General features: G+C 35.2%; 1 protein-coding gene across 12 annotated transcripts in view; it reads right to left on the reverse strand.

The window, feature by feature from the left end:
- Positions 1-19,770, reverse strand: part of SCAF8 (SR-related CTD associated factor 8) — a 222,746-nt gene that overhangs the window by 121,566 nt on the left and 81,410 nt on the right. For 7 of the 12 annotated variants that reach the window (XR_001177198.2, XR_006606800.1, XR_006606799.1 and 4 more), the window contains exons 19-21: positions 18,759-18,827; positions 16,233-16,451; positions 14,029-15,496 (exon numbers count right to left, since the gene is read on the reverse strand). Coding sequence is in view for 6 of the 12 variants with exons in the window: in XM_004778196.3 (XP_004778253.1) it covers positions 14,043-15,496; positions 16,233-16,451; positions 18,759-18,827 (1,742 nt within the window). In the remaining 6 variants the exon portion in view is untranslated. Of the gene's footprint in view, positions 1-1,291; positions 2,666-13,375; positions 15,497-16,232; positions 16,452-18,758; positions 18,828-19,770 lie in introns of those variants that run through there. The other 5 variants (XM_045080152.1, XM_045080153.1, XM_013048797.2 and 2 more) reach the window with 2 other exon arrangements.

Raw genomic sequence — 19,770 nt, forward strand, 5'->3', positions numbered from 1 at the left:
CATGCACTTTATCCAAAATCTACCTACAGAATGGTATCTAGGATTACAACCAAGCAAGTAAAAGAATTTACTTAAGGAAAACTTGTTCATACAGCAATCAGGGTTATCCCTAAGGCTGTCAGATTATCTCTATTCCTCCCAAAAGACATGGAAATTCCATGTGCTTTGGAAACATACTAAGAAGCATAAGAATTAAGAAAGAATATAAGTATAGTTAAAGAGCAGACTAAACATAATATAATTCAATTATAGTTATTAGCAAACCTAAGGATTTCAGTATCTGGCTCAAGTCTTAAGCTACACTCATAGAAAAACAACTCTTTATCTATGTCTGGTTGCACGTTACTAAATCAAATGACTTCACAGCTAATATTAGGCACATCAGATTACTAGATACTTGAATCAATGCAGAGTAGAGTCCGGCCAAGTTCCTAAGCAGACAAATTTCTGAAACTACTTTTATTTTTCTTGATATAAACAAAATGGCTCATTTCTGAGGGTGCTCAGCATTAAAAAGTCAACAAGACCACATGCACTGATTTCCATGATCACCCATAATCTTAAAATATTTTATTCTAACATATTTGGATTACATAAACATGAAAGCTTGATGTAAAATTTCGCCTTTTCATTTCAGAAAGAAACGTGGGTTAGCGAAGTACTAAATAATTCCTGCTCCTTTCTTAAACAATCTTTGTACTGGACTCTCACTAGCTTTACTTCCTCTGGGAAGTAAGTCAATATACTAATCCCAATTCCATTCTGAGTTCTTTTCAATTCGGTTTCCTTATAAAACCTCTTCCTCTAATATAATTAAATAACTGTCCCCTTAACATTTTTTAAATATAAAACTTAATATCTGAAACAAAAATTAACTGTGTTCAAAGGTCAAGTCTTAGCCTGTTTCTAGTAACAACTGAAAACAGTTTTATTGACAAGGTTCAAGTCAACCTAAATCAAATGGCAAAAGACAGAATTATTCCTTTTAACATTTCCACTGAGGACTCTCTTTCCTCTAAAGAGTTCAAATAAGGCCAAAATATAATTAGGGCATTATGACATCTATAAAATTAAAAGCAAATAAATAATTTTATCTTACTCCTGCTTTTGTTTTAAAAATATTTTAAAGATTTTTTTTTTTAATTTATTTATTTGACAGAGAGAGATCACAAGCAGGCAGAGAGGCAAGCAGAGAGAGAGGAGGAAGCAGGCTCCCTGCCGAGCAGAGAGCCCGATGTGGGACTTGATCCCAGGACCCTGAGAACATGACCGGAGCCGAAGGCAGCAGCTTAACCCTCTGAGCCACCCAGGCGCCCAATACTTTAAGAATTCACAACAAAACATTTAATTTACTAACTTATGCAAAATGAGACTTCACTCCAGGCCAGTGAAGGCAGAGACAGGGAAATATCCCCAGTGTTCATGTAAAATAACACAGAATGTCACCTTAAGAAGTGAAAAACTGTACACTGCCAAGTGAGAGGAAGACATTAGAACCACTGCTTAAGAAAGGCATACCAGTTTAAATGGTCAAATCCTTCAGGACCAGGATGAAGAGGTTTCAGGTCTAATGTTAACTGGCTGTATGGAGAAATGTGGAAAATCTGGGACTTAGCCAGAGTCTGGGATAGTTTAATTGTGTATCTGTCATAGTTGTGGTAAAAGTATATGTGTCTCTCAGGGGGAGGGAAATGTTGGTATACTCTCTGCATTTTTTACCTTGCTCTAGATAGAAAACAGACAAAAAACTAGAGTAATGTGGTACAAGAAGATAACAAAGTCCATTATTATGGGTAATAACGATGTTAACTCTTCTTAGGCTCCAGGTTCTTTCTATTGTGCAAGTTAAAGTTAAAAAGGCATCCTAAAATATGTGAGTCCCTCTCCTATGGCTTCAAAGATTTTTAATTACAGATGAAAGCTGTAAGATCAAAAAGATATGAGAAAACTGGAAGTAACGGTGCTTAGGCTTTAGCAATTCTGTTAGAGAAGTAAATTCCAGACTATATTATGCTTAGCAAGCAGAAGGTTGTAGGAATAATTACAGTGGCACAGAGGCATTGGGAATGCTACTAATTCTCATTTACTAGAGGGCTCAAGGGTGCACATCCGGCTATCTGAGCAGAAGTACCTGAGGGGTTTTCTTTCCTGGGCTAAATTCCAAAACCAGATAAATGTCTGCCTTTTTGTTTGTTTGATCATCACCCCAAGAGGTCTAATGCTTGGCATTTCAAAGATGTGCTCTTAGCGCATGATGAGCCAAACGTGCTATCTTTATTCCCATGAATCAATCCTAGGCACTTTGGCTCAATGAAATAAAGTACTTCACTTTGAATTTATCAATTTGATAAGAAGATTAGAATAGTGGTTCATAAATTAGAACTGTCAAGAGTACGCCCATAAAGGAAAACGAGAAAAGAGAACAAAGGTCTCTGAACCGGAACAGCAGGCAGCTGGTCAAAGGCCCGCGGGGCCACCGCCTGCCCTCCCTCCTGCACTCTCACCACTCACACCTCTGGCTCCTCTCCCAAGTCCTACTCAGCCTTAACTGACTTTTGGCAGCTTTGGACTCACCTGGTCCAAGAAAGCAGCTGAAGCAAATTCACAAGGTGAATCATAATACTGATGACATTTAGAGCACTGGTAGTAAGTGAGTACCTTTAGGCTGTAATAAATCAGAAGATGAATCAGAAATGACTTAGTGCTAGTACTTTTTTGTTGTTGTTTTTTAGCCAGCTGTCAAACTGTCAGAAATACTATTGCTTTTTCTTTCTTTCTTTTTTTTTTTTTTAAAGTAATCTCTACACCCAACAATGGGGCTCAAACTGACGACCTCAAGATCAAGAGTCACATGCTCACCCAACTGAGCCAGCCAGGTGCCCTAATACTATTGCTTTAAAAACTATATAGGTGGCTCTGTTGCTTGGTCTCATTCTGAGAATTTATTTAGTACTGAGTATACATTTAGTATCAGTTCCTGATTACTAGAGAATGTATAAAGAAGTCATATGTCTAATGAAGACAGAGTAGGCCCTGATAAGAAAACATCAGGCATCAAAGAACTAATTCCAAAAGAAACTCAAGTTTGGTAAACAGATGTGACTCAAAGCAGAGAAAGAAAAGATGGTTTTAAGTTGTCTGATTCCTGGGATGCCTGTGGGGCTCAGTCAGTTAAACACTGGCCTCTGGCTCAGGTCATGATCCCAGGATCCTGGAATGGAGTCCCACATTGAGCAGGAGCCTGCTTCTCCCCTGCCTACCCTTCCCCCTGCTTGTGCTTGCTCGCTCTCCCTCTCTCTCTCACTCACTGTGTCAAAGAAATAAAAAATCTTTAAAAAAAAGTTGACTCCTGAGAGAATAGTCAAATGCTATCACAAAAGATCAAAAGAAAAACTACATTTGCTGAAGGTTCTTTGAGAAGGTATATGATATAAATGTGTGTGTGTGTGTGTCTAATACAAAAGTGCATACAAACATACATGATGTATTTCCAATTATGAGCTGTATTAGGTTAGAAACGATCCGAAATATCAAATTAAAAAGGCAAAGAGCCGAGAGAGAAACAAATGTAAAGTCAGACTAACTCACTGAACAACAAAAATATTTATGAAGGAAAGTCCTGCCCGAGTCAGTGCTCTGTTGAAGGTGCCCGAGTAGAATACTTGATGACAAAGCCCACAAATGACACTGCTCTCCAATCACTTTCTTTTCCCATGAGACAAAATGACACTTAGAGGTACAGAAAGAAATGGAGAGCTATCTAAACTGCCAAGAATGGAGGGAAAAGTAGCAAAGTATTCCTTTGGAAAAACAAAATTATCCTTCAAAGGACTTAATGGCTAAACACAATTTATCAACCTCATTTAATTCTCTGAACCTAGATTATCATGACTATTTTCAGGATCTGGTTACACTATTCCTGTAACTCCAAAAATCCTTTCCATCTGATGTTTAGTGGTTTAGAAAGTCAAGGCCATAACCTTGTCTATAACCCTTCGATAGCTACAGGCTCATGAGATCTAAATGCCAGTGCCTTTAGTTTCCCCGGTGAACCCTCCATCAACACTTCTCCTTCATGCATGACCATTTCCAGATTCCCTACTTCTACTCTCAGGTAAATAGAATTGCTTTTGGAGTGAGGGAAGCTGTTTTATTTCACCCTCTGAAAACTAATACTAATTTAGAAATTAACCTTAGCCTCCAACTCATTAAAATGTGAACCACTGATTTTACCTGCCCATAGTATGAAAGTCGTATCATGAAGAAAAGTTCAAATACACAGCTTCAATAAAACAAAGACTCTGCATAGTGATTTTAGGGGCAGGTATATTATGTACTTAGATCCTTCCATATCAAGTCCTACATCGTAGCTTTGGTCCAACAAATAAAATAACCAAGGTGGCAAAGAAAGATCAGAGCTGTGACATTTTAAGGGATTGCCCCATTCCAAAATCAGCTTTCTATATCAAGGTAACAATTAAATTTTACATCATCCCCTAAAGAGTCTAGCTGTTATCTTTTAAAGCTCTAATTTAAAAAAATTACTGTTTCACATTTGAAAGAACAGATAATCACAGTTATTGTGGCATTTTGTGACTGCCAAGGGAAGCAAGATCCTTACTGTATCTTCTTAAATTGGCTACTATGGGTGACTGGACGTTCTGAAATTGGCAATAGTTAAGTAATTTTACTTCTCTCCCCAAATAGGTAATCTCCTGCATCTCAAATTTTATTTGACAGACTTAATTTGGGATAAAATGTTTTCAAGTTCTGTCATATAGGGAGACATAACAAATTTGAAAATTGTTTTTCTAAATGTGGTTTCCCATACAATGGATTGAGGCAGACACAATTTAAGGAAGTATTTAGTTTTATTTTCAGCGATTAACAACATTTTTTAGCATGAATATATTCATGGGAAAAAGTGTAGATTTTTTTTCCATTTCAAATGAGTCAGCATTTCTCAAGTCCCATGGGAAAAAATCTACTCTTAAAATGTGAATTCCTACTTTACTGAATTAAAAAAATCAGGAATACTATTTTTAACCACTAAATTATTACTATCTGGACATATTTAAACAATGAACCAAAGATAGGAAGCTTTCTAATTGTTCTTCCTGAAACTAGATCAGAGCCTTCTCTCCACGACAGGCAAGCCACTTGTGCCAGCAGGACACTTGCCACTGGCCTAATGCATCAGAAAAATACAGGAGGAGGAGAGTTTAAAAAAAAAAAAAAAAGCCTATAAAGCTCCAAAACCACACCAACTCCCATTCCCTGTCCTCTCCTCTCCTCCCCCATTCTGAATCTCCGTATCTGTACAAAAAGTCTCTTACTTGCAACTGACACATGTCCCAAAGTCTCCATTGGCCGTTACTGACAATTACAACAGTGAACACCTATGGAGTATGACATACCAGGCAGTGTTTTAAGTGTTTTGGTGTTCTTCAAATAAAAATCAAGAGAATGGTCCAAATTTCAGTAAAGTTACAGGGGCCTTTGTTAAGACATCTATTTGGTAAAGATCTATATATTCCTATGATTTGGAGTTCAGTCAATAAATACAAAGCAGATTTTACATGATCAAATACAAAGTCTGCTGGCTAATTCTATGAAAAAATAGAGAAATGTATTAAGGTTGTAATACTACATAAATAAAAATAGTGAACAAACTGGTCATTTACTTAGCAAATAAAAACCTAATCTCTTAAAAAACTCACCAAAATGGCAAAGTGATAGTCATATCACTTAAGGGAAAATGTTAATGAGTACACAAAGCAGAAAATGCTAATACTATTTTTAAAAAGATACAAACAAAAGTGAAATGGTAAACAGCAATTTTCAGGGTAGCTGTATATAATAAATGTTTTAAAAAACCTCCAATTTTCAAAGTCAATTTCCTAAATGCAAGGATAATTTGCAGTAAATAGATTCTTTGCTATCTAACAGTGTTGGATTTTCTTTGCAAATCCTTTTAGTTCAATATTACTAAAGAAATTAACTTTTATATTACAGGCATTAAAAATTCATCTAAAAAGCTAGGCAGTGCTGTGTTTAATGGCTTGCAATACTTGTATTAGGATTTAAATATGACTGTTATAACAACCAAATAATTTAAAAGTGGAATCCTATGAAGAATTCTATCTATAAAAATTCTATAAAGAATTCTATAAAGACTTTCTCACTCTAAAATGTGACTACCTTTCCTATTGTGTGTATTCTAAAATTTCCAAGGTTTATATAGATCTTAAATAGTTACAGAATTCAGTCATAGGCTGTTGTATGAATTGTGTCCTCCAAAAATACATGTTGAAGTCCTAACTCCCAGTACCTGAGAATGTGACCTTATTTGGAAATAGGGTCACTGCAGACATAACAGTTAAGAAGACATACTGAAGTAGGGTGGGTTCCTAGTCCAATATAACGGATGTCCCTTTAAGAGGAAAATTGAGACATACAAAGAGAGATGATATGAAGACACATGATGGAAGACCACTCGTCATTTAACAATAGAGGCAGAGCCTGAAGTGATGCACCTACAAGTCAAGAACACCAAGGACTGCTGAGAACTGCCAAAAATTTGGAGGAGGAAAGGAAGGATTCTCCTCTAGAGCCTTGAGAGAGACAGCATGACTCTGTTGACACCTTGATTTGGACTTCTAGCCTCTGGAACTGTGAGAGGTTAAGTTTCTGCTGTTCTAAGCCCCATGATTTTTAGTAATGTTGTTACAGCAGGACACTAATTACACCAATCATGAACTAAAATCTATCTTCCCAAAACAGCATCTTTTAGAGTAAAGCATAGCTTCAGAGTCAGCAAAACCTAAGGTCAAATACCTGTGCAAATAAAACCTGTGTAACCATGGACTTGAGTTTCCTTCTTCATTTGTAATAAAAAGAGGGAACAAATCCTACCAAACAATATGTTTCTGAATATAAATTATGTACAATGTCCACAACACAAAAGTCAAAAATGTTAAGTCTCACCGCCCCAAGCCTTTCCCTCCCTGTAATCAGAATGCATTTTAATCTGTGGTCATTTGGCTAACAACTCGGAAAATAGTATGATAAAAACAGAGGGTTATAATTAAATATCATTAAGTAAATTTATCAAAAACACTGTCCTAAATTAAGTCCTGATGGTTCAACTACTTAGAAATCTCTAAATCCTTATCCTGGGTAAGACCACAATATCTAAGATGTCAGACTTTTCAGAACTTCTTGATATGGTAAATGCTACCGTCTCCTTCTTAAAAAAGGTTCAAAGTAATTTCAATTACCACAGAAAGATCAATTCTTAAACAATAGTTTATCCTTTATACTTTCAAAGGTTAATTTCATTCAACACAAGTCTTCTGACCTATTAATATTCTTATTAATATGCAAACTGACCCAAGTTCAGTAATAAACACAAGACTCCTGTTATTAAAAAGTCATTGTTCAAATACAGTAATTTTTTATTTCATATAACATAAGCAAAATTATAATAATTACCTTTGACAAGATTAGTAGAAATTGAAGTATAACTCACAATAAGCATGTTCTCCTGACATGTGAATGAGCCAGTAATATGGCCACAATGTTTAAAGTCATCTGAGGCCAGCACCATGACATGCTATGTGGATTAAACCTTATATGAACCTAAGTTTAATGATATGAACAGAAGACTCTGAAGAGAAAGAAAACCTAGAATCAGATTATACGGTCAAGTAAGGTAAAATCACTGCAAATCATCCACTGCCACCAAGACAACAGAGCTAGGCTCTCAAAACTACTTGAATTCAAGGGGTAAATAAAGACTAACACTGAATGCTATGTGTACAGACAATTTTGCATATTTAATTTCATTCAAGCCATGGAATATTCCTAATGTGGGAGTTTTATACACAAGAAAACGGAGTATTAAGTTTGGGCTAATACATAACAGTGTATAAATGCCAAATTTTAGAAAAGATCTGCCAAAGCCACAACCTAAAATACAAATCTACAAATCTGCAAGCAATCACTGGCTCTGCTTTACATGTATGAAAACATTATAAAAAATAATAAGTTTTGATATTTTATTTGTGGGGAAAGCTGTAATCAAAAACAAAACTTATTTAGTATCAATGCAAACCTGCCCCCAAAATAGCATGTATTAGGAAAGTTAACAATGATTATCATGGTATAGCCTTAAAAAAACCCTAAATCCTGAAAAACAGAATCTAAGAAAATGAAGCTGATTGTTTAGTTATAGGAAAAGAAGATAGCCCGATATACTCTTACAACAGTGAAAACACAAGTTCAGTTTAGTGTTTACATGCAGCCTCACCCTACAAGGATAAGACTGACTGGCTGTTCAAGTTATGTTTCTCTGCACAAATTTATTTGCCTTTTAAAAAGAAGAGGAATTAATAGCTCGTGAGTCACTGCCATGTAGGTAGTACACACGAATTTCTCAAAGTAATAAACTCGGGTTTCAATCTTTGCTCAAAGATTTACAAGCTGTGTGACCTTGGGAAGTGGCTTCAATCTGCGACAGGTTTCTCGTTAGTAAAATAGGTATTAGAAAAGTAATACTACAAGATTGTCATGAGGCTTTTCAGATAATAAAATTACTCCAGTTCTTGTCACACAGTACATATTAAATATTAGCTAATATTATTATCAGCAATTTAAAACGTGTAACCCTGCACATTAGTTATTAAGATTGGACAAACAGTAACGTGTCTGAAAGATATAGCCAGCAAATGTTAAAGACCGTTCTGAAGACCTAATGATAATGAAGTCTGTGACCTGTGTTAAAGCTCCGGCGTGGTTAGACTCTCCCTTCGCTCTTCCTGCTTCCTCAACTCGTCTTTTACAGAGAAGAAAATTTGTTTCATAGACTCAACGTGTTTAAATGTCAAAAATGACCTAAGAAATCACTAATCCACAGGCCAGCAAACTGCTTTCAACAAAGTTCTGTCCAACTGATAGTCCTCGTCTGAAATGAAGAGTCAAAAAGGAGGCTTGGAGTGCTATGACGAGAAGGTTTTGAGAATTCTGAGAACGGCAGGAAAAATAAGACAAAACAGTGATAGCTTCCCATGGAGGTTAGAGAGGGACAAACAACACAGGTCAACCAAATGCTACAGATCTGCCACTGCCACAAAAATGTAACAGACTCATTAAACTCATCTAGTTCTCATTAATCCTGGGCTCAAAGTCACAAGTTCCAAGTTTACTCTCTACCATAGTGAGCTCTGTGCGTCAGAGCTCCCTCCACTTACGTCTCGACAGGTCTTCTACTATCCAAAGCACCTAACACTTCTACCACATAAAGTTAGCCCATTAGCACAATTCTATGCCTTGACTTACTATGTATGGTTCACAAATTACTTAGAATATTCGTTCTACAGTGTGACTAGAACAAGTCTGAGTAATCAAGTGTACATACAGAATGAGAAGACCACCCTGAAAGAGCGGACGTTTAAGCAGAGGGGAAGAAAAATGTCTGAGCAAAGCTCATGCAAAATAAACCACTGATCTGCTTTAGTTTTTGATGCGCAACCCACACCTAAATCGTCCTACTAGTAACATTACGAGTCCTTGATAAATTTAATGCTCACAATTTTGTCCCAAAAGGGCCCTTTCTATAATCAAAGCATTTAACTCCATGATATCGAGTCAATTTTTCTTTAAGGTATCCTACAACAAAGTTTTACTTGAGTCAAAAACACTCCCTATAAAACCATCTCATATGCTTCCCTGCATCCCTTTGCTTTAATTCATTTTTAGATTTATGCTAAATGCCTTAATGAGTTTAAAACATCTGTGGTAATGACTTCGCTATTTTTTATTCATACTCCAACATCAATTGCCACCAATTAAGTATATATGCTTTATTGAAACACTAAACGTAATTTTTGGATCACCAAAGTATTTTACTTAAAAACTTCTTTAAGGACTCTTAGTACACGGTATATTAAGTATTTACATGTTTTAAATTATCTGAAGTGGTGGTATGTGAGGATCTAAAAAGTATATATACACCCAGGGAGTGGTATGTGTATATATGTACATGTGTATAAAAATATGTATTTTCCCCAGGGGATTCTGTCTTCATCTGTGGTGACATTCCCCCACCTCTTGATATTTTCAAATCGCTCCAACAGATGATTCTGTTATACATTTCTTGGCTGAGAATCACAGACATAGAGTATTTAAAATTGCTTTCAGTATGTATGCCCCTATTTAAAGTAATCCCTCCCCAAGAAAACAATCTGAGACATTAATTTTGAATTCTAGTTCCAGAAAGCTTTGCTAAATCAAGGTTTAGCAAGTTTTTAAATCTCCCATTAAAAAGTAATAGTCTTTTTTTTTTTCTTCAGAAGTGGAAAAACAAAAATTATAGTGCCTAAAACTTATAGTTTAAAAGATGTTTTATATAAAACCACAGCATCCTCAATTAAGGAAACGTTTATAATTCTCTGCCACACTGCAGTATTTGTGACTATTTTAATTTTGCCTATCTTAAAAATGAATATAAAGGTACTTGCTTCTCCTCTTCTACATCATGTAAAATATTTAGAGAAAAATGTTAATGTTTTCTTTCGCTGAAAGAGTTAAAAGCCCTTAGACATTTTATTAATATAGCACCCAATAAAGTAACGATAATAAAGGCACATAAGGTATAGCAAAATTATTTTTAATTGAATATTAAAATTTTTTTCTTTAAAGTTGTGCCCATCTAAAATATATACAATGACAAAAAACACCAAAATGTTCTTTAAATCACTGAATAAGGAATTGCGTATATAAAATTCATAATGAATACCGTATTTCTTTGATTCTAAGACACTTTACATTTTGACATTTCTGAATTAGACTGGGTCTTAAAATCATTGGCATGTCATACTGGAAACATTTTTTATTCCTGAACGGTGCTTCTCACAATCAATGGCACCTTAGATCTGACGAACTACGGTGTTTATAAAAAAATACTTTTTCAAATTAAAAGAGGTAACTATTTCTTTTTAAATGTAGCAAAACTGACCCACCCCCTCAAAAAACCTTAAATGTGTATCTCCATAAACTATAATCTTTTATATGTCTGAAAATGGCCAATAAATTTAATGAGGCAACTAAATTATCAGGACAAAAGAAACTCTACTAAGAATATAGAAGCTTAAATAATGAACAAATTTTATCAATTAAATGTTATATGAGGTCATTTTCAGAATTTAAAAGCAAGTAATTTTATACTATTCCATTTTCCAATTTTAAGCATTTATCCATCTCATGTATTGAAATAAACCTGGGGTACCACCTATACTTTGCTACAAATACTGATTGCTGTGCTATAAAATAAATTTCTAACTGCAATATAAATGATCAAAGTGCATTATATTTATGCTATAAATAGAAGCCAATGTTTAATGAAATGTTTAAAGACAAAAAAAATTTAAAAAGTAGTATCTACTAAAACTATACAAATATCTCAGAGAGTCCTATCATTCTCTAACATATCACAAATCAAAACATTATTAATTTGGTGGCTAATGGAGATACTGCCTGCAGCACGTCAAACAATTTTATTGAAGTGATTAGGTTACTCCTTGCATATTTCTAATGGCTAGCATTCTAGTGACTGTACTGGGATCAAAAGCATTAAAAACATGATCGGTCTTGCGTAGAACTTAAAGTAAGATAATTAACTTCTCTCCATTATTTTAAAAAATGGTGAATGTAAATATCAACTTTGGAATTTCAGTATAAGGATGAATAATATCCTTTCACTTAAATACTATACTACAAAATAAGAACTAAGTGAGAACAAGTACACATAATTTTTTTCAACTATTTTCAGTGTCACACACTCCCAAGATGGGATTCTACAGTACTGACAACTGATTAGGTTAACTTTTACCACCAGAATCTTCAAAGCAGTGCAATACTTGGATATATTTTGTTTTCAAGTTTGCACATGAAGGCCCAACAGTGATAAAAAACTTGGGATCAAAGGTCATTAAAAAGTCTTACATTTTTATTGCTACTTAATCCAAGTGAATGTCACTTAATTTTAATAATAGTAAATGCAACTAAAGTAGTTTGAAATCCCAGTCAATACAAGCTCCTTAAGGACAAAGCTAATCATTCCTGAACATTAATACTCTGTACCAACATCACAGTTTTTCCTGTTTTCCTAAGGAAAAGACTGAAACCAATTCAAATTACTAGACTGAATTACCATAGAAATAAACACCCAATTTCCACTCGTACCCACTTTTTCATGTAACAAAACAAATAATGTACTATATCTGTTCAGAACCTCTAAGAAGAAATGGCTTGATTTTTTGGCCAGGAACCATCCATAAAGCTCTTACAGCTCTTTACACCATCAAGAGGTAAGCAAAAGCAATCCAATTTTAAATAGCTGGTGTGTTCTATCATTACTCTGGGCAGGCTTGAAAAACGTAGCTTAAGAATTTTAGAGCAACAGAGCAAAAGATGAATAGTTGGGAATGCATAGGGAACAAAAATGTCTATTCATAGGACCAAATGAAAGTCTTCATTAGGAACCAAAAAAACCCAATGTTTTTATATATTTGTATATATATGTAAAACCCAAAGGAAAACAAACAGCAAATAAATGAAAATTAAAAGCAAAAATAAATAAATAAATAGAAAACCAATCCCCAATTTTTCTGCTGCTCAGTTTACCTTGGAGGCTAATCTTAACAGTATTACCCAGCGCCTACAAAACACATGGTGGACACTTTGTTCCTGATATATATAATATTTTTAAATCCACCAACACCTGTATACATTCTTTGCAATTAAGAAATTCACTTCAGGCAAGTGACCAATTAAGTACTTTAGTACTAGCACTATCTAGGCAGAATAGCAAATATAATGTGAAACAAAGCAATGCAAGCATTCATGTGAATTTTGGCTCCATGCTAACTCTGGCTTCATGCCTAACTACATTAAAACAGAACTGCCAAACGGCCAATGCATTTCTTTACAATCATTCTTATTTTACCTTCATAAAGGCTAAGAGTTTTGACTACAAGCATTGTCAACCAGCCAAATTTCTCTAATATTCTATCTGATTTTGAAAGAATATTTTATTATCTAAACTATTAACTATTTTTCTCTGTATGTACATGAAGACACACAGAGAAACAGAAAAATCTATATATGACTTACACAATAAATATATACAGATATTACATACATACTAATGAGACTGCATGATTTTTATATCAAAGTACATGTTTTTCCACCACACAGTTCTTCATTGTTGTTATTAAGAGTAATAAAAAACTTCTGCAACTACTAAGCACATGCTGCTAATGATCCAGGGTTTTAAGAATTTGTAGATTAAAAAAATACAATTCCTAGAACACTGTTATCAAACAAGTAAGTTTTATTGGCATCTAAAAACAAAATTCACCCAACAATGAAAGGTACTTTAATATTTATGTTGTTTTCTTTTTTTTTTTTTTTTCTTTTTTACTCACTGCAGTATGAGGAACAAATCACAAACACTTACTTTGGAGAAACAGAGACCATAGTATAGATTTTACAAAATCACTTTTTAAAATCTCTGTATTGTGCTCCTCAAATATCTAGAGCCAGTCTTTGCATAAAATATCACAGCTTTGTCTATTACCTTAAAATTCTGCAGCAGCCTAAAGATATGGATAAGATATACCACCACTTGCTATTTTGAAATATATCTATTACCATATCCAACCTAATGGTAATATCTAAAAAATTCTTTCTTCCATAGGAAGTCTCTGACAAGCTGTTATTCATTTCCTTGAAGTTAAAAGAATCTGGGGGCAACATTTATATTTTATCAGAAAAATAAAAAAATGTTTACCTACCATGTTCATATTAAGAACAATGTCTATACAAGTCAGTTGTACAATTATTTTAAGAGAAAGGTGAACATGAACATCAGATTAACTTAATTCTGGCAGACAAAAGTGAACTATGGTCCAGTCAGCCATTAATCTATTACAGAGAGATGACAACTTTACAAAAGGTATCTTTTACCTACTGAGTGATGATTATGTCCCCTCAGTTTCTGTGCTTTCTACCACTGGTTCACTTTCTATATCAGCAACTGTGTCACTCTTCTCCTTGTTTATTTCACTTGAAGATGTCAGTTTTTCATAAAGTTCAGGATCATTCTGTACTGGTAAAGGTGGTGGCTGGGCATGTCTCTCAGTATTTTCACCATTAACCTGAGGCACGTTATCACCTTTTCGTTGAGAAGTGGCCCCTTCAAAAAAATCAAAAACCCGAGGATGAGGAGGGGGGACCCAGGTGTTCTGAATTCTATCTCGTCCAAGACGGTTTCCATTAATTTCTCTGCAGAAATCAAAATCTCTGTCATCCCTATCCCTTTGCCTCTCCCAGGGTCTTCTGCGGTCATCAAAATCTCTGTGAACTTCTTGTCCAAATCCTCTGTTCCAAGGACCACTTCTAGGATCAAATCGATAGCTTCCAGACCGAAATCTACCTCTTTCTTCATGTAAGCCTTTTGGACCACCATAGACAGGTAGAACCCGATGTTCTCTCTCATCAAAATCTCTATGCCCCCAGGGCTTCTCTGGATTAAAGCCAAAGTGGTCTCTTCGACCAAGATGATCTATGCCTGGCCTTACAAGATTCTCTCTAATATCGACTGGAGGTCTTCCAAAATGATCCCTACCATCTAATGGAGGCCTTCCAGGACCTTCTCTTGGATCTATAGGCCGTCCAACAACTTCCCTAACATCCACTGGGGGAGGTCTACTAATGCTTTCCCTGGCTTCAATGGGAGGAAACCGGTAATCTCTATCTCCTTCCTGTTGAATGTTATCATTCCCAAGTGGTATCCTTTTTTCTGGATTAGTAACATTGTCTACACTTTGTCTTCCAGGAACTAGAAAAGGTCTTTCTGGCTGACTAAAAATATCTCCTGGAGGAAAAGGACCACGGGGTGGTGGATGAAGAGGTGAATCCAGTACCGATGGGGGAGGGATTCCCCGTTGGGGTGGAATTCCAGGCTGTATTAAAGGGAATCTGGGTCCAGGTGTCTGTGGCATTAGTCCTGGACGAATGTCTAACATTGGCATTGCAGGCATCCTTTGATTAGAGAGATTTAAAGGGGGTAAGTTTTGAGGCCCAGCTGGTGGTTGTGTTCCCAAAAGTCCAGCGGCATTTGGAACATTTGGTGGCTGTACTCCTATAAGTCCAGAATTATTAGGGATATTTGGGGGGAGCACTCCCAAAAGTCCAGAACTACTTGACACAGTTGGTGGCTGTAGTCCCAAAATTCCAGAGTTATTTAGAATATTTGGTGGCTGGGCTCCAATCATCCCAGAACTACTGGAAACATTAGATGGTCGGATTCCAATAATTTCAGAATTACTCGATACATTTGGTCTTTGGACTCCCAGAATTCCAGAATTGCTTGTCACATTTGGTGGCTGTCCTCCTAACATTGCAGGGCTACTTGGAATATCATTTGGAATCACTAAAACAGAAAGAGAAAAAATAACACACAAAAAATCATTCTGGTATAAAAGGAAACTATATTTGTAATTACTAATGCTATAATTCGTCAGCCTAGAGTTAATCAACGACGTGTATCCCAGAAGAATCAAGACACATTAGATATTAAAAGTTAAAACTATTAATACCATGCATCATAAAATTTAAATATTAAAACGCAAGTGGGGTGTTACCTAAAAATCTTTACATGGAACATTAAAATTAAGGAAAAATGTCAGATATTAGAGTAATTCTCCATCTTTAACAAAGATATTTCTAAAGCACAAACAAATTTTAATATACTAACAGTGGTGCCATGAAAGAGGACATGCTACTTTCAAATATATTTATCTTTTAGACCTAGTTGGAGAGTATCGGGTAGAAGTTATTCATATGTCATTCTTATCTTTCATTCTTATCTTTAAGCATACATATTTCTTGCACTTGTATTTTCATACCAACACATTAAAGCAGTCCCAATAGATGCAAAAAAGAGGGGGTACAGATCTAAAAAGAAAGGTGCCAAAATCTATTGCTATTCTGAACAAAATGCCAACTTTTTTTGAGGACAAATTCTAGGAAATAGTGATCTCTTTTTAAACACTGCAACATTGCAATACTGGTGCAGCGGTTACAGTTCATCTCAGAATTAAACACCAATATAGAGAGGCAGTGCTTATGATTTAACTATGTATTTCTGGGGAATTTATTGGTTTTACCTGATCTGGTATTTTCGCCAGAAGGAATCTGGTGGTCTATAAGATGAGGTACTTTTTCTTCAGGCTCTCCTTGTTTAGTTGGAGGATTAAAAACATTTCCGGCTGGCAGAGTGGAAGTAGCAAGATTGCTGGCAACAGAACCACCCGGTAAAACAAGACCACCAAATCCAACATCTTTCACAGTTTCTGGAGTCATGGATAATGGCGGCTGCACTAAAGCTGTTTAAAGAGGGAGAAAATATATTTCAGATTTAATTAGGCAAGCAATTCATGTGCTAAGTTAAAAATATTAAGCATGACCAACAATGGCCTTCCAAAGTTTTAATGCCTTCCTGTCCTCTCTCTCCAACTGTCTGGTAAGACTACTCAGTTACCATGACACGCATGAATTCTCTTCTGGCACCTCTATTTTATTTATAATGAAAATGAACTTTTACAGTTTGTTTCATTTATTGGTATCTATTACCTAGCACAGTATATAATAAATGATGCTCAAAATGACAAGTCATCAGAAGAGGCTAAATTACATTTAGAGAGCTTTATTTTTTTTAAATAAGGAAAACAATAATTTTTGGAAAGAGTTTCATAAAAAATGTTTGGTAAAATAAAGACCAGGACTTACAACAAAAATTCCAATAATAAAAAAAAATCATAATTTACGAAAATGTCAGTACATGAAATTCTGAATATACAGAAATGATTCATGCGGACTGACAGACACATACAGTAATACAAATCTACTCAAATCCCCTGAAATTATAATGTACTAGGATCCTTACATTCACTACTTCTTGTCAAATGAGGTTAGAAACCCATCACATTAAGAAGAGGTAAAGGAGACTACAAATAAAAAAGTATAACCCTTCCATTTTAAAGAAATGAGTAGAAAACCCAGCTGTTAAAAAACCACCAGAGGAATATAAAATCACAAACCATCAGAATTTTTAGTTCAGTTTATGTCACAATACAGTTACATCATGTACTTGGGAATTTTAAGAACTGTTTTACCCTCATATTTAATTCCAACTTACCTGGACACACTGTTAGCACATAACAGAGCTATAAAATAGGAGTAAAACCATCTGAGATCATGTATGGGAATTATGAGAATTAAACAAGACAGTGGAAGCACCTAGGAGAGTACCTGACACATGGCTGTATGTCTCTTTCTCTATTCAACTGATCCCAGATTTTCTAAAATGAATAAACTAAAGAAATAATTGGGAGGTAAACTCTAGGATGAATCTCTGTGAATGCTGAATTCAGAAATGGCTTCTGAAAACTTTTCTAATTTTTAGGAAGAATAAAGTATTCTTCCTAATGAACCAAAAATAACAAAAGAGAAGGCCCCTAATCCCATATGAACACAAAAGTAGAGAAGAGTTTACAAGAAACATGGATTATGTTGTCAAGAGGTCAGTTCTCTGTTACACACACTGTCCTTAAAATAAAGTCCTTTGAACCAATATTGGGACAGAAAGCTACTAAGTTCTCCAAAAACTGATGATGTCATCTCGAAAGGATAGAGAAGCAACTATGAAAGGTCTTGCTGTCTAGAGATAAAACAAACAACTTCAAAAAGAAAAGTGAATGCAACTGCTCGAAAGTGAAACTCTTACTCCATAAACACTAAAGAAAATGAAGGAGAAAGAGATGAAAAAGAGAGGACGAGAAAGAGGAAGAGAAATAAGAAAAAACCTCTTCCCCTTCGGTCACCGGGTATCACTGGAAATACCTATGGAATTAAACTCATTATGCTGAAAAATGGCAGAGACAAGAACTTAGCATCTACCATGGTTCTCCTGTACAAATGTACCTCAAGATCTAAATACTACTAGCTGGTAAAAGAAAGGTTTTTTTAAACAGAAAAATTCTAGGTAAGAAATGTGGAAAAATCAAAAAATTCAGAAGACTGGCACTTTGCAACTAAAGGAAAGAGATTAAAAAGCAATAATGATCAATGGATGGAGCCATCAGACGAAAATTTGAAGGGAAACGTTTTTAGTGCCGAGGTTCTGTTAACGGAATGCCCTGATCCGTCTTACCACCACTGTTGCTAAAAATGTTGAAGCACATTCAAAGCACAAAAAACTTACTCTGTACAGAAAAATCAGAAGACAGAGGAACAAATCTGATGCCACAAAGAAAAAAACCAAATTGATTGGAATCTAGCATACAGAAGTGACTGTTTCTTCACAAATCAAAGACACAAAAGATGAAAAAAGAAAGGGACATTTCAGCAACACTGCTCTATACTAAGACATTTAATACACAATACAAACCAACCACACAACTCTTTGGGGACTCTGAATTGTGACTAAAACCAATTGTAAATGCCATTTTGAGACAACACAGCAAATCTGAATACAGAAGGACTGTCCTATAATAATGTTAATTTTTTCAAAATCACTTAATGAAAAAATTTGTCTATAATTTTTATAATAAAAAAGTAATAATTCATAAGAGTGAGCGTTAATAAGTTAACACTACCATGAATAAAGAAAATTCCCCAAGCAGAAAACTCACATGTTGGTACTACTGGTGGAATGGTGGGCGGTGGTACAACAGGTGGTGGAACTGGAGGTGGCATGAAACCTACACGGGGAAAAAAAGACCAAAAATAAAATAGCAGAAAAGTTACTTCTTTCCACTCCAAGATTTCAACATCTATAAATGAAATTCTATATTCTTGAAAAGTCTTCCATTACTATGACCTTATATTTGTGAATATATTTTCCATCTAAAAGATCACTTCTAGGGGTGCCTGGATGGCTCAGCTGGTTGGGCAGCTGATTCTTGATTTTGGCTGGGGTCATGTTCTTGGGGTGGAGGGATCAAACCCTGCATCTGGCTCCGCACTCAGCAGGGAGTCTGCTTAAGATTCTCTCACCCTCTCCTTCTGCCCCACACTCATGCACACACTTCTCTCTAAAATAAAGAAATCTGTTTTAAAAAGTCACTTTTATAAACACTACATTATATTTGACCTTAAGTAAGCTAAGTGAAGCACAGAGATCCTTATCATGATCATGTCCTATTTATCTACTCATGTGTGTAAGTCCTGTCACACTCTCTATGATGTGATAAAGTCAAAGTTTATTAAGAACCAGGCAACTTGTTTTGTATGTTAGGCACAATGATTGCATGGGGAGTTAAATACTATATGTTATGCTGTTGATAACACTATATGCAATAATGTCATCTGTAAAATGTGCTACTGTATTTCTTTGATTTATATGCCATCTACTAGATCAAAATATTTTCATTAACCTTGGATGTTACTATATTATTTTTTGAGCACTGAAATAAACCTTCAACTTAATACTATTTAATAATTTTAAATGTCAAGTGATCAAACTATAAACCAGTTTCCTTTGCATTTTAAGATCAGAACTACCATTAAATTTAATTTAAAAACCGTGGCTAAAGGGGCACCTGCATGGCTCAGTCGGTTAAGCACCTGACTTCTGATCTTGGTGCAAGTCATGTTCTCATGGGTTGTAAGACCAAGCCCCACGTCAGGCTCCATGCTCTGCAG

Source organism: Mustela putorius, unplaced genomic scaffold, assembly GCF_011764305.1.
Source record: "Mustela putorius furo isolate JIRA1106 unplaced genomic scaffold, ASM1176430v1.1 tig00000450_pilon_pilon_pilon, whole genome shotgun sequence".
Taxonomy (NCBI): domain Eukaryota; kingdom Metazoa; phylum Chordata; class Mammalia; order Carnivora; family Mustelidae; genus Mustela; species Mustela putorius.